Source organism: Salvelinus alpinus, chromosome 9 (assembly GCF_045679555.1).
Source record: "Salvelinus alpinus chromosome 9, SLU_Salpinus.1, whole genome shotgun sequence".
Taxonomy (NCBI): Eukaryota; Metazoa; Chordata; class Actinopteri; order Salmoniformes; family Salmonidae; genus Salvelinus; species Salvelinus alpinus.
Genome location: NC_092094.1, coordinates 12376793 through 12392548, shown reverse-complemented (window position 1 = coordinate 12392548; position 15756 = coordinate 12376793). Strand labels below are relative to the sequence as shown.

General features: G+C 43.2%; 1 protein-coding gene across 1 annotated transcript in view; it reads left to right on the top strand.

Moving 5' to 3' along the window:
* Window positions 1-15756, top strand: part of LOC139584323 (SH3 and multiple ankyrin repeat domains protein 2-like) — a 190660-nt gene that overhangs the window by 125245 nt on the left and 49659 nt on the right. Inside the window, exons 15-16 of the mRNA XM_071416020.1 lie at window positions 7570-7651; window positions 12913-12995. Coding sequence (XP_071272121.1) covers window positions 7570-7651; window positions 12913-12995 — 165 coding nt within the window. The remainder of the gene's footprint in view (window positions 1-7569; window positions 7652-12912; window positions 12996-15756) is intronic.

The window sequence follows — 15756 nt, the reverse complement described above, 5'->3', positions numbered from 1 at the left end:
ACCCTTCATCTCAATGGGGATGGTTATGGCCTATGTATCTTCACATACTGGGATTGGTCCAACTTTCTTGGGATGTTTCTTAAAGGCTTTGTAGCCTGAGGACTAGAGGTGGAGAGGTGAGGTTATTTTGACTGTGAAGGGAACTTGGAGGTGAAGGTGTGAGCGTTTCCGGGAAGCACTCCGTTAGAGGGGAGGAAGAGGGTGCAAATGGAAGAGACGGCCAAATCCAGGAAGAAGGTTCATTTTGGAGGTACAGTACTGTGTGAGTGTTGGGGAGGGAAAGGTGTGAGAGTGAGTGAGCGAGGACCATATTTAGCTGGTAGTCTGGTTGTAAACAGGGTTGTATTGTGTTTTTAACAGAACGTGTTTCACCTGGAAAACAGAGGAACATATGGATTTCTGTTTGTTATTATCAGTGTTTAAGTTGGACGTGTGTGTGGGTTTATTTACGCGGACAGTGGATTGTGTAAATTTTATTTTCAGGTTGAGTGTAGTTACTTATATAAAGGGGGTGGAAGAATCCGTAACGGTCAATTATAATGTTATGTTTTCCATAACCTGTACTGTATAGCCTATTGCCTGTGTATGTATTCATGTACATCACTATGTACAGTATATATTCATTTTCCTCACTATGTATGTATACACCTTCCTCACTATGTATGTATTCATCTTCCTCAGGGGAAGTATTGCAAGGGTTGCAGACATCTGATCAGACTTAACACATGCAGTACAGTTCAGTACAGTGGTTGAATTTATTAATGGTTGAATCTATCCTATTGTGCTAGTTTTGCATTCGATCCACATAGTAGTATTAGCCTAGCCGTGTCACTATCCATTTGACATGCAGTAGTCAGTTTGAAGCTTGGATATACCAAGCTAGCCACTGATAGTGCTAGGCTACGATAGGCTAGCCACTGTCTGTGCTTGGCTAGGATAGGCTAGCCACTGACTGAGCTAGGCTATGCTAGCCACTGACTGAGCTAGGCTATGCTAGCCACTGACTGAGCTAGTCTATGCTAGCCACTGACTGAGCCACTGACTGAGCTAGGCTAGCTACAGTACTCCCATGGAGTTGTGATTTAGTATTCACCAGCAGCAACTGTCAGCGCAGTGCACACTCTGGTCAAGTAGTCTTTTTTTATTCTGCTGTCTGTGCGTTGAGGAGGGGAGGGAGGTGTGTTTGCACTCTACTTTTACTGGAGAGAGAGAGAGAGAGAGAGAGAGACACACACACAGAGAGAGAGAGATACACACACACACAGAGAGAGAGAGAGAGATACACACACAGAGAGAGAGAGAGAGAGAGAGAGAGAGAGAGAGAGAGAGAGAGAGGAGAGAGAGAGAGAGAGAGAGAGAGAGAGAGAGAGAGAGAGAGAGAGAGAGAGAGAGAGAGACACACACACAGAGAGAGAGAGAGATACACACACAGAGAGAGAGAGAGAGAGATACACACAGAGAGAGAGAGAGAGAGAGAGAGAGAGAGAGAGAGAGAGAGAGAGAGAGAGAGAGAGAGACACACACACAGAGAGAGATACACACACACACAGAGAGAGAGAGAGATACACACACAGACAGAGAGAGAGATACACACACACACAGAGAGAGAGAGAGATACACACACACACAGAGAGAGAGATACACACACACAGAGAGAGAGAGAGAGATACACACACAGAGAGAGAGAGAGAGAGATACAGATACGCTGGGTTGCTGTACAGAACATACACTACTGACAGGTCCTGAATAGCACTATATGCCCTACTTTTGGCCAGGGCCTGCCCAGAGTCCTACACTGCTATACACTGTACAAATTCTTTGGAATACTTAAACAAGTGCCTCCATCTTAAAGGAGATTAAACCTTAACTTTACTAGAGTATCGAAACACATGGTTGGCAGGGTATTGGGACAGATTGGTACTAGTTTTGACCACGTTGTGAGGGTATTGGGACAGGTTCATACTAGTTTTGACCAGGTTGGTAGGGTATTGGGACAGGTTCATACTAGTTTTGACCACGTTGTGAGGGTATTGGGACAGGTTCATACTAGTTTTGACCACGTTGTGAGGGTATTGGGACAGGTTCATACTAGTTTTGACCACGTTGTGAGGGTATTGGGACAGGTTCATACTAGTTTTGACCACGTTGAGAGGGTATTGGGACACGTTGGAACTACGTTTGACCAGGTTGTGAGGGTATTGGGACAGATTGGTACTATTTTTGACCAGGTTGTGAGGGTTTTGGGATGGATTGGTACTACTTTTGACCAGGTTGTGAGGGTATTGGGACAGGTTCATACTACTTTTGACCAGGTTGGTAGGGTATTGGGACAGGTTCATACTAGTTTTGACCACGTTGTGAGGGTATTGGGACAAGTTGGAACTACGTTTGACCAGGTTGTGAGGGTATTGGGAGAGATTGGTACTACTTTTGACCAGGTTGTGAGGGTATTGGGAGATTGGTACTACTTTTGACCAGGTTGTGAGGGTATTGGGACAGATTGGTACCACTTTTGACCAGGTTGTGAGGCTATTGGGACAGATTGGTACTACTTTTGACCAGGTTGTGAGGGTATTGGGAGATTGGTGCTACTTTTGACCAGGGCCAATACGCTGTTAAAATAGAAATACTCAAAACACAATCATTGTGTAGTAAAACCCTAAAAAGTAGTACACCTAATCTGAGATCTGGTGTCTGGAGGGTGTTTGAATGTAAATCCAATATAACTGAATGTATTTCTAAACAGAATGGAAAAAAAGTGGTTCCTTGATCTGAATAATTGTGTTTTTAAGAGAGTGTTCCAGCATCAAAACTCATAAATAATGTTTTGGCAGACTGTGTCTCTCATTCAATGAAATGGTTTTACATTTCAAATTTGTTTATAGCATAAATATTGACTGATGATTTTCAGTCAATATTTTGATTCACATTTTAGAGAAGACACTGGGAAATGAATATTTTTCCAAGGGTAAACTTTGGCACTTATTATAAGCTACAGTTGCCAGGTCCAATTGTGATATTATAAATTATCTTACAATCAAGACTTTTAGGGCTATTCGGTTTAGTGCATTCAGACATTCTTCAGACCCCTTGACTTTTTCCACATTTTGTTTCGATACAGCCTTACTCTAAAACTGATCAAAAAAATGTTTTCCCCTCATTAATCTACTCACAATGCCTCATTGAAATATCACATTTACATACAGTTGAAGTCGGAAGTTTACATACACCTTAGCAAAATACATTTAAACTCAGTTTTTCAAAATTCCTGACATTTAATCCTAGTAATAATTCCCTGTTTTAGGTCAGTTAGGATCACCACTTTATTTTAAGAATGTGAAATGTCAGAATAATAGTTGGGCGATGTAACGGCTTTCTTCCTGGGGTGAAGGAGAGGACCAAAATGCAGCGCGGCTAGTGTTCAACATGATTTAATAAAGAAGAGACAATAACGTGAACACTATACAAAATACAAAATAACAAATGTGAAAACCGAGACAGTCCTATCTGGTGCAGAACACAAAGACAGAAGACAACCACCCACAATCCCCAACACAAAACAAGCCACCTATATATGATTCTCAATCAGGGACAACGATTGACAGCTGCCTCTGATTGAGAACCATATCAGGCTGAACACAGAAACAGACAAACTAGACACACAACATAGAATGCCCACCCAGCTCACGTCCTGACCAACTCTAAAACATGCAACACACATAAGAACTATGGTCAGGACGTGACAGGCGAATTATTTATTTAAGCTTTTATTTCTTTCATCACATTCCCAGTGGGTCAGAAGTTTACATACACTCAATTAGTATTTGGTAGCATTGCCTTTAAATTGTTTAACTTGGGTCAAACATTTTGGGTAGCCTTCCACAAGCTTCCCACGATAAGTTGACCCATTCCTCCTGACAGAGCTGGTGTAACGGAGTCAGGTTTGTAGGCCTCCTTGCTCGAACACGCTTTTTCCGTTCTGCCCACTCATTTTCTATAGGATTGAGGTCAGGGCTTTGTGATGGCCACTCCAATACCTTGACTTTGTTGTCCTTAAGCCATTTTGCCACAACTTTGGAAGTATGCTTGGGGTCATTGTCCATTTGGAAGACCCATTAGCGACCAGCATTTAACTTCCTGACTGATGTCTTGAGATGTTGCTTCAATATATCCAGATAATTGTCCTACCTCATGATGCCACCTATTTTGTGAAGTGCACCAGTCCCTCCTGCAACAAAGCACCCCCACAACATGATGCTGCCACCCCCATGCTTCACGGTTGGGATGGTGTTCTTCGCTTACAAGCCTCCCCCTTTTTCCTACAAACATAACAATGGTCATTATGGCCAAACAGTTCTATTTTTGTTTCATCAGACCAGAGGACATTTCTCCAAAAAAGTATGATCTTTGTCCCCCATGTGCAGTTGCAAACCGTAGTCTGGCTTTTTTATGGCGGCTTTGGAGCACTGGCTTCTTCCTTGCTGAGCGGCCTTTCAGGTTATGTCGATATAGGACTCGTTTTACTGTGGATATAGATACTTTTGTACCTGTTTCCTCCAGCATCTTCACAAGGTCCTTTGCTGTTGTTCTGGGATTGATTTGCACTTTTCGCACTAAAGTACATTCATTTCTAGGAGACAGAACGCATCTCCTTCCTGAGCGGTATGACAGTTGCGTGGTCCCATGGTATTTATACTTGCGTACTATTGTTCATACAGAGGAACGTGGAGGATGAACCAGGCTTGTGGAGGTCTACAATTTTTTTTCTGAGGTCTTGGCTGATCTCTTGCTGGCACACTAAAAGAGATTCAGAGACTTGTCCCGAAGCCACTCCTGCGTTGTCTTGGCTGTTTGCTTAGGGTAGTTGTTTTGTTGGAAGGTGAACCTTCGCCCCAGTCTGAGGTCCTGAGCGCTCTGTACTTTGCTCCGTTCATCTTTCCCTCGATCCTTACTAGTCACCCAGTCCCTACCACTGAAAAACATCCACACATCATGATGCTGCCATCACCATGCTTCACCGTAGGGATGGTGCCAGGTTTCCTCCAGGTTTCCTGGCATTCAGGCTAAAGAGTTCAATCTTGGTTTCAGACCAGAAAATATTGTTTCTCATGGTTTGAGAGTCTTTCGGTGCCTTTTGGTAAACTCCAAGTGGGCTGTCATGTGCCTTTTACTGAGGAGTGGCTTCCGTCTGGCCGCTCTACTATAACGGCCTGATTGGTGGAGTTCTGCAGAGATGGTTGTCTTTCTGGAATGTTCTCCCATCTCCACAGAGGAACTCTGAAGCTCTGTCAGAGTGACCATCATGTCATTGGTCACCTCCCTGACCATGGCCCTTCTCCCCGATTGCTCAGTTTGCCAGGCGGCCAGCTCTAGGAACAGTCTTGGTGGTTCCAACCTTCTTCCATTTAAGAATGATGGAGGCCACTGTTTTCTTGGGGACCTTCAATGCTGTAGACATTTTTTGGTACCCTTCCCCAGATCTGTTCCTCGACACAATTCTGTCTCGGAGCTCTACGGATAATTCCTTCAACCTCATGGCTTGGTTTTTGCTCTGACATGCACTGTCAACGGTGGGTCGCTATATAGACAGGTGTGTGCCTTTCCAAATCATGTCCAATCAATTGAATTTACCACAGGTGGACTCCAATCAAGTTGTAGAAACATCTCAAAACTGATCAATGGAAACAGGATGCACCTGAGCTCAATTTCGAATCTCTAAGCAAAGGGTCTCAATACTTATCTAAATAAGGTATTTATGTTTTTTATTTAATCAACGTCATCAGTCAATATTTATCCTATAAATGAATTTGAAATATAAAATAAAATCAAATGTATTTATATAGCCCTTCTTACATCAGCTGATATATCAACGTGCTGTACAGAAACCAAGCCTAAAACCCCAAACAGCAAGCAATGCAGGTGTAGAAGCACGGTGGCTAGGAAAAACTCCCTAGAAAGGCCAAAACCTAGGAAGAAACCTAGAGAGGAACCAGGCTATGAGGGGTGGCCAGTCCTCTTCTGGCTGTGCCAGGTGGAGATTATAACAGAACATGGCCAAGATGTTCAAATGTTCATAAATGACCAGCATGGTCAAATAATAATAATCACAGTAGTTGTCGAGTGTGCAGCACCTCAGGAGTAAATGTCAGTTGGCTTTTCATAGCCGATCATTGAGAGTATCTCTACCGCTCCTGCTGTCTCTAGAGAGTTGAAAACAGCAGGTCTGGGACAGGTAGCACGTCCGGTGAACAGGTCAGGGTTCCATAGCCGCAGGCAGAACAGTTGAAACTGGAGCAGCAGCACGGCCAGGTGGACTGGGGACAGCAAGGAGTCATCATGCCAGGTAGTCCTGAGGCATTGCAGGTAGTGCCAGGTAATCCTAAAACCATTTGATTGAATGAGAGACACAGTTTGCCAAAACATTATTTGTGTGTTTTGATGCTGCAACACTCTCTTAAAAACACAATTATTCAGATCAAAGAACCACTTTGGGTGTTTTAAAGTGTTTCCATTCTGTTTAGAAATACCTTGTGTTACATTGGGTTTACATTCACCCTCCAAACACCAGATCTCAGATTAGGTGTACTACTTTTCAATGGTTTTACTACACAATGATTGTGTTTTGAGTATTCCTATTTTAATAGTGTATGGGCCCTGATCAAAAGTTGTACACCATAAACTATAAAGGGTGCAATTTGGGACATAGCCAGAGAGACACCACTGACAGGGAGTTTCATTAGTACTATGTCTGGCTGGGTGCTTTCACCCATGCTGAAAAGGTGCGTAACACCTTTGTCACTCCATAGCTTCTCAGAACATAAGAGCTTAGCAGTTTCCTATAAGTCTTCAAATTTGAACTTAAAATTTGATAACCAAACATGGTGATTAATAAGAAATAATGTACATCTCAGATGTCAATGAAATGTAATTGTGGACTTTGATGGAAAAGCAGAAGGAATTGAGGTGTTTGATGTATGTTTACAGAGAAATAGAAGGGCCCTTGACTAGAGTAGACCTACCCTGTATGAGTACACATCTACCTACTACATACATTATATGGCTATGTAATATAAGCCATATAACTCACCCTGCTATCAAAGAGGCTGTGCTTAGAAAAGAAATCAGTGACTATGACAACCAGTGAGTAGGCTGGAGGGGAAAGTGTTGAGTCCCACGCAGTCAAGATATCAGCACATATCATCAACATGGAGAACAGAATAATGCTAGAATAACGCTCACTGTGGTCTTCAAAAACATCTTCAACATCTCCACATCCTATGAATGCATTTAATATGCCATTGTCTAAAGGTTATTGGATGGCTATTTAACAGCGAAATGTTTGCTGTTTTTCAAGGGCCTTTGTTTATTTTTTATTGGTTTATTGATATTATGCGTCCCAAAAGGCACCCTAAGGACCGCGGTCAAAAGCAGTGCACTATATGGGGAAAAGGGTGCCATTTAGGGTACAGCCGTGGTCATCCCTTTAATGAATCGGTCACCCCTTTAATGAATTGGTCACCCCTTTAATGAATTGGTCACCCACTTTTTTACTGATTGTTCTGTCTTTAGATGCCCGAGCAGACAGGGCTGAGAGGAGGAAGCTCTTCAGACACTACACCGTGGGGTCCTACGACAGCTTTGATGCATCAAGGTAAGGATTGGTTTCTTTCATTCCGCCGTAAAAAAAAAGCCTATTCAAGCGGATGTTCAAAATAATTATGGTGAAATCATAGTATTATACAGTGTGTTAAATGACCTGATCTGCTATAATATATGACACGTTTTAGATACAGTTTGTACATATACACTACCGTTCAAAAGTTTGGGGTCACTTAGAAATGTCCTTGTTTCCCATGAAAACATAAATGAAATGAGTTGCAAAATGAAACGGAAATATAGTCAAGACGTTGACAAGGTTATAAATAATGATTTTTGATTGAAAAATAATTGCGTCCTTCAAACTTTGCTTTCATCAAAGAATCCTCCATGTGCAGTAATTACAGCCTTCCAGACCTTTGGTATTCTAGTTGTCAGTTTGTTGAGGTTTTCTGAAGAGATTTCACCCCATGCTTCCTGAAGCACCTCCCACATGTTGGATTGGCTTGATGGGAACTTCTTACGTACCATACGGTCAAGCTGCTCCCACAACAGCTCAATAGGGTTGAGATCCAGTGACTGTGCTGGCCACTACATTATAGACAGAATACCAGCTGACTGCTTCTTCCCTAAATAGTTATTGCATAGTTTGGAGCTGTGCTTTGGGTCATTGTCCTGTTGTAGGAGGAAATTGGCTCCAATTAAGCACCGTCCACAGGGTATGGCACGGTGTTGCAAAATGGAGTGACAGCCTTCCTTCTTCAAGATCCCTTTTATCCTGTACAAATGTTCCACTTTACCACCACCAAAGCACCCCCAGACGATCACATTGCCTCCACCATGCCTGACAGACGACGTCAAGCACGAATGTTCTTTGTGATTCGAAACACCTTAAACTTAGATTTGTCTGTCCATAACACTTTTTTCCAATCTTCCTCTATCCAGTGTCTGTGTTCTTTTGCCAATCTTAATATTTTATTTTTATTAGCCAGTCTGAGATATGGCTTTTTCTTTGCAACTCTGCTTAGAAGGTCAGCATCTCGGAGTCGCCTCTTCACTGTTGACGATGAGACTGGTGTTTTGCGGGTACTATTTAATGAAGCTGCCAGTTAAGGACTTGTGAGGCGTCTGTTTTTGAAATCAGACACTCTAATGTACTTGTTCAGTTTTGCACTGGTGCCTCCCACTACTCTTTCTATTCTGGTTAGAGCCAGTTTGTTCTGTTCTGTGAAGGGAGTAGTACACAGCGTTGTACGAGATCTTCAGTTTCTTGGCAATTTCTCACATGGAATAGCCTTCATTTCTCAGAACAAGAATAGACTGACGAGTTTCAGAAGAAAGTGCTTTGTTTCTAACCATTAATCGAACCCACAAATGCTGATGCTCCAGATACTCAACTAGTCTAAAGAAGGCCAGTGTTATTGCTTCTTTAATCAGGACAACGGTTTTCAGCTGTGCTAACATAATTGCAAAAGGGTTTTCTAATGATCAATTAGCCTTTTAAAATGATAAACTTGGATAAGCTAACACAATGTGCGATTGGAACACAGGAGTGATGGTTGCTGATAATGGGCATCTGTACACCTTTCCAGCTACAATAGTCATTTACAACATTAACAATGTCTACACTGTATTTCTGATCAATTTGATGTTATTGTAATGGACAAAAAATTTGCTTTTCTTTAAAAAACAGGGACATTTCTAAGTGACCCCAAACTTTTGAACGGTAGTGAAGAAGATACAGCTTACATATGCCTCACGTTTGGTGTCAGACTATAGATCTTTATGAACGGTGTCGAGACTGATAAACTTGCATCACTAGCCTAATTCAATCTAAAAGAATGGACCAAACAACTATGCACAGTAAGCTATTCATCAGAGAATGCTGCCAGATGACGAAGAGAGGAGTTCACGTGACTTGTGAACTCAACCTTACACAGCTAGCACATGGTTTATGTAATGCATTGTCTTTCATTTGGGAATAGCATGCATGGGACATTGCATGATAACCTTTACCTGATGTTCATATGCATATTTCAGTTTATTCATACATTTCAACTCATTCATTAGTAGTGCTGTGACACCACTGATTACAGCACTAAAAGTAGTACTGAGAGGGTGAGGTTCTACCTAGCAAGGGTATTTGTGTGTGTGCATCTGTTGTGTGTGTGTGTGTGTGTATCTCTGTGTGTGTGTGTGTGTGTGTGTGTGTGTGTGTGTGTGTGTGTGTGTGTGTGTGTGTGTGTGTGTGTGTGTGTGTGTGTGTGTGTGTGTGTGTGTGTGTGTGTGTGTGTGTGTGTGTGTGTGTAAATGCATGTGTGTGTGTGCGTGTATGTGTCCACAGGAAAGGAGATGGGCTGAGCGAGAGTGTGTGTGAAAACTCTCGCTGTCAGATGGATGGTGATGTAAGAAATGCTTGAGCAGGGCCTTGCTTGTTCGTTCCTGGGCAGTCGTTGCTGGGAATGTTACGCAAACAGCACTGAACTCAAAAACTCTACCCAGGAATGTCCTCGGCTTCTTCTCAGGGACCTGCCCACATGAGAAAGCATACGTTCACTGCACGGTTTTACTGATGAACATCCCAATGAAATCTATTGGTTTTAAAACACATACTAAGCCTCTACAGATCCTCCATGAGCAGAGAGAGAGAGAGAGAGAGAGAGAGAGAGAGAGAGGGAGAGAGAGAGAGAGATCCATCCAACTGTGCTCATATACCCACCCCCCAGTACAACCAGTACAAGAGCAGAACATGTTGTCATGGAGACACAGACAGAGTCCTGGTAGCAGTGCTGTGAAGGCTTGCTGCATGCTGCTCCGCTCATCTGCTCTGGCATCATAGGCGACAGAGGTGAAGGACTCTAGCCTGGTCCCTCTAGCCTGGTCCCAGATCTGTTCCTGCTGTCTTGCCAAACTCGGCATAGTGTAGCAGATCTGGGTCTAGCCAACTGAGCAAGACACAAACAGATCTGGGGACCAGGCTACAGTATAGGGACAGAGCTTTTGGGTAAACTTTGCCAGGATTCTGGTTTGCTGAACAAGGGACATCTAGCAGGTTGGTATTTATCGAGATCTCTGCAGAGTGGTTACTAGCTGGCCTAGCCACAAAGTCATAAAATCAGATTTGAAATCTAACCTTTACCTTAAAACTAAACTAAACCTAAACTGCTAACCTTATGCCTAACCTTACATTAAGACCAAATAGCAACAACAACAAAATCATGAATTTTTTACGACAGAACATTTTGACTTTGTAGCTGGCCCAGCGAGCAAAAACCACTTAGCTCTGCCTCCAGGACAAGATTCATCCCAATAAATATCAACCTGGGGATTGTTCTATATAAGGGGGATTTCCATTTTATCCTCTTGACCAGTTGGATTTCTTCAATAGGTTCACGTTATAATCACTTCAAAAGTGTGTAGTCCTACTTAGATGTACAGGCGATACATGAAGCAGAAAGGGGACTAATCCTACTGATTAGCTGAGCAGAGCCTGTCTGCATTGGGTTAGCCACAGGCTGCCTTTTGGGTTCGTACTTGAACATTGGAATAGGCATGACTTGATTCTGTTTCCTGATCGATCTGTAAGCCCTGTATTACATGTAAAACATGCCTGTCTGGGTACTACATTGACCTGCAGGAGGGAAGGAATAGTCACCATCATAATTACCATCATCATCATCACCATCATCATCCTTATCACCATCACCATCACCATCATCACCATTGTCATCAGCATTATCATCCTTATCACCATCATCATCATCATCATCATCATCACCACCATCATCTTCCTTATCACCATCGTCGTCACCATCACCATCGTCACCATTGTCATCAGCATCATCCTCCTTATCACCATCATCGTCATCTTTACCACCGTCATCATCATCATCTTCCTTATCACCAATACCGTCATCATCACCCTCGTCGTCATCACCATCGTCATCATCTCCATCATCATCCTTATTATCATCATAATAGTTTTGTACTGCTAGGTATCACTGCACTGTTGGAGCTAGAAACACAAGCATTTCACTGCACCTGCGATAACTTCGGTACGCGACCGATAAACTTTGAATTGATCATCATTATCATCATAGTGACCTCATCCCCCTGTTTAGATCAAAGGCCACCATCGATTCACCAGAATCTACCAAAACATTGTTGCACTATGAGGACCTACAGGTCCACTTTGTCCCTGGAAAACTATGACTAACACCATTCTGACTACCAGCTCAAAGTAGTGTGTTACCATGGCAACCAGACATCCCACCACCAGCACCAGCATCATGCTGCTACTACCTCTGCTGCTCTCCCTTCAAATTCCTCCTTGGAACCCAACCAAGGCTTGCAATGCAATACTAATTCTGGAATGCTGTCTACTTGTGTAGCCTAGTTTATGAAAATTAGTCTGACCTACTGTTTGCATCCAAGCATACTAAATTGAAAGAATGCCATGCATCTTAATAAAATATTCACTTAAGCTATTCTTTTCCAGTGATTTTTTTGGGGGTTTGAAATCCAGCAAATGATTACTGAAAAATATGAGTGATTTCTTTTAAGTAAAAACATTTCACCATTTTATGCTTTTATTTGTGGCACTGGCACTGTATTCTTCCATTTTCTGATGGTTTCGTTTAGTTGATATTGATATTAGGCCAAATCCAATCACATTATTGCAAAATTGTCTATAGGAATATAACTTTTTTCATGTTTCAGAAATGACACCACAGCATAAGAATGGTGCGGTTGTCATCCAGCATCCAGATGCCACAGCCTATAGGATTTACTGCTGGCCGAGGAACGAACATTTTGATAGGCTAAGGGTGGTCACTCCCATTAAATTGAATTAAATGACTGCTTATTTCCTATATTCATTCATCCATTCATTCGTTCTTTCATTCATCCACTCAGCGTTGCACCCTATAGGGCGCCCTCATCCCTCCCTCCTTCCCTGACCTCGCTTCCCAAGCTATGTTTTTTCTCTCTCATGTTTGCCGCTTGTGGTTTTCCTCTTTGGGTGGAAATGTTTCTCGCTATGGACAACCTAGCTTTGTCGCCGGCTCCTGCCGTTAGTTTATGTTTTCCAGTGCAACAACTGCAACGTTTTCTTCCGAGCCTGACTCGTTCTTTGGAGGTTCACGGTGACGGTGTGTCGCTGTCACATCGCGTGCAGCACTGTTCATTATAGTTCATTCATTCGTTGTGCAACGGACGAACTGTCATAATGAAGCACTCGGGGCGAGCAGCTGTGGCTATGATGAGGATGATAGGATGTAATAATAACGGTCGTTTTGCGCGGAATTTTCTCCACAGCAACTGTGTTATTGACGAGAAGACGGTAGTTCTACAGAAGAAGGATAATGAGGGATTCGGGTTTGTGCTGCGAGGGGCGAAAGGTAGGAGACTGACAGACCAAGAGACGCACTCACTCAGTCAGTGTCTGTTCCTCCCTTGTTGTGTTCATGTTGCATCCCCGGTCCACCGGCGCGTCAGTGATGAGAATCACGCTCATATTGCTTATTAACAACCCCATGCTGCTTTGTACACCCACTTACTTCAATAGAAATGACTTTTTTCTGTTGGCGACAGATCTCATATCTGTGATTGTTTTGTGTTGTAGTCAGCTCTGCTCCTTGTCATGTTTTGTGTGACCTTAATAAGTTTATTATAGTAGTCTATAATAAACCGACTGAGCCTAGAATTAACAATATTCGGTTGACTTAAAACGCTTCTCCATCACAAACGGATGTTGAGGCTACTCTGAACAACATTATTTATCTAGTTAATTCAAATCTAATACCCAGAGCCTGTGCCTCTGCTCCAGAGAATATACATTCATGTAAGCTACTGTATGTACATTCATGTAAGCTACTGTATGTACATTCATGTAAGCTACTGTATGTACATTCATGTAAGCTACTGTATGTACATTCATGTAAGCTACTGTATGTACATTCATGTAAGCTACTGTATGTACATTCATGTAAGCTACTGTATGTACATTCATGTAAGCTACTGTATGTACATTCATGTAAGCTACTGTATGTACATTCATGTAAGCTGTATTGAATGAGCAGACTACCAACTGCCCGTGGAGTTTTCTTGAAGCACATGGCTGATTTATTGCAAGTGTCACTTGTCACCAGCGGTTTGTTTGAGCTGCTGTTACTCCAGTTCTGCAGGAGAAAGATGCTACACAGTATTCATGTAACATCTGTAACAATCTGCAACATCTAAAGTTAACTTTGATGCGGCTTTTGCTGATAGTTGTATGCTTTTATTGGCTTGAAGAGATGGCCAGTTCAGTTTTACACCCCCTTGACAGATCCACACACACACACACACACACACACACACACACACACACACACACACACACACACACACACACACACACACACACACACACACACACACACACACACACACACACACACACTAATGAACCATACAATGCAGGGAGTTTATTTGGTCCAGAGTGGAGGGGTTAGTGATGCATCTCTCTGTAGCCCCAACACCTGTCCCATCCCAGCCCCACTACCAGCCCCAGACCCACTACCAGCCCCAGACCCACTACCAGCCCCAGACCCACTACCAGCCCCAGACCCAACACCTGTCCCAGTACCTTACCCAGCACCTGCTCCAGCCCAGCACCTTCCCCAGCACCTGCCCCAGCCCAGCACTTTCCCCAGCACCTGCCCCAGCCCAGCACTTTCCCCAGCACCTGCCCCAGCCCAGCACCTTCCCCAGCACCTGCCCCAGCCCAGCACCTTCCCCAGCACCTGCCCCAGCCCAGCACCTTCCCCAGCACCTGCCCCAGCCCAGCACCTTCCCCAGCACCTGCCCCACCCCAGCACCTTCCCCAGCACCTGCCCCAGCCCAGCACCTTCCCCAGCACCTGGCCACCGTCTCTGTCCAGCCAGCATGATTAGGCCTCTGTTTTCCTACATGCATGCTTTTTTAGTGTCCTGATTATTACATTGCATATGATGATCCATCCAAATACAAATGGTACCGTAGCATTGTTGTAATTCTGTTCCTGCATGTACAGTGCATTCGGAAAGTATTCAGACCCTTTGACTTGTTCTTCATTATGTTATGCCTTATTCAATCTACACACAATACCCCATAATGACAAAGCGAAAACAGTTTTTTTATTTTTTTTTTTACATTTTAGCAAATGTAATAAAGATAAAAAACCTGGAATACCTTATTTACATAAGTATTTACAGTAGACCCTTTGCTATGAGACTCGAAATTGAGCTGAAGTGCAACCTGTTTCCATACCACTTTTTTTTGCAACACTGAAGGTCCCCAAAAACACAGAGGCCACCATCATTCTTAAATGGAAGAAGTTTTGAACCACCAAGACTGTTCCTAGATCTGGCTGCCCGGCCAAACTGAGTAATCGGGGGAGAAGGACCTTGGTCAGGGAGGTGACCAAGAACCCGTTGGTCACTCTGACAGAGCTCCAGATGTCCTCTGTGGAGATGGTTGTCCTTCTGGAAGATTTTCCCATCTCTGCAGCATTCCACCAATCAGGCCTTTATGACTGGGCCGAAGGTTCACCTTCCAACAGGACAACGACCCTAAGCACACAGCCAAGACAACGCACGAGTGGCTTCGGGACAAGTCTCTGAATGTCCTTAAGTGGCCCAGCCAGAGCCTGGACATGAACCCGATCGAACATCTCTGAAGAGACCTAAATATAGCTGTGCAGTGACGCTCCCCATCCAACCTGACAGAGCTTGAGAGGATCCGCAGAGAATAATGGGAGAAACTCCTCAAATGCAGGTGTGCCAAGCTTGTAGCATCATACCCAATAAAACTCAAGGCTGTAATTGCTGCCAAAGGTGCTTCAACAAAGTACTGCGTAAAGCATCTGAATGCTAATGTAAATGTGATATTTATAGAATAAGGCTGTAACGTAACAAAATGTGGAAAAGTCAAGGGGTTTGAATACTTTCCGAATGCACTGTATTTACATGTACATGTGTATGCAACACAGTTGGCAACATCTTCATTATATGTGGTCCAGTAGAATATGTTCGCCATTTCCCTGAGGCTGTCAATTTTGAACGTTAACATTCAAAGGTGTCTATTGTACATCACACTGCTGTGTTGAAGTTCATGGGTGATGTGTTGTTGAATTAACTT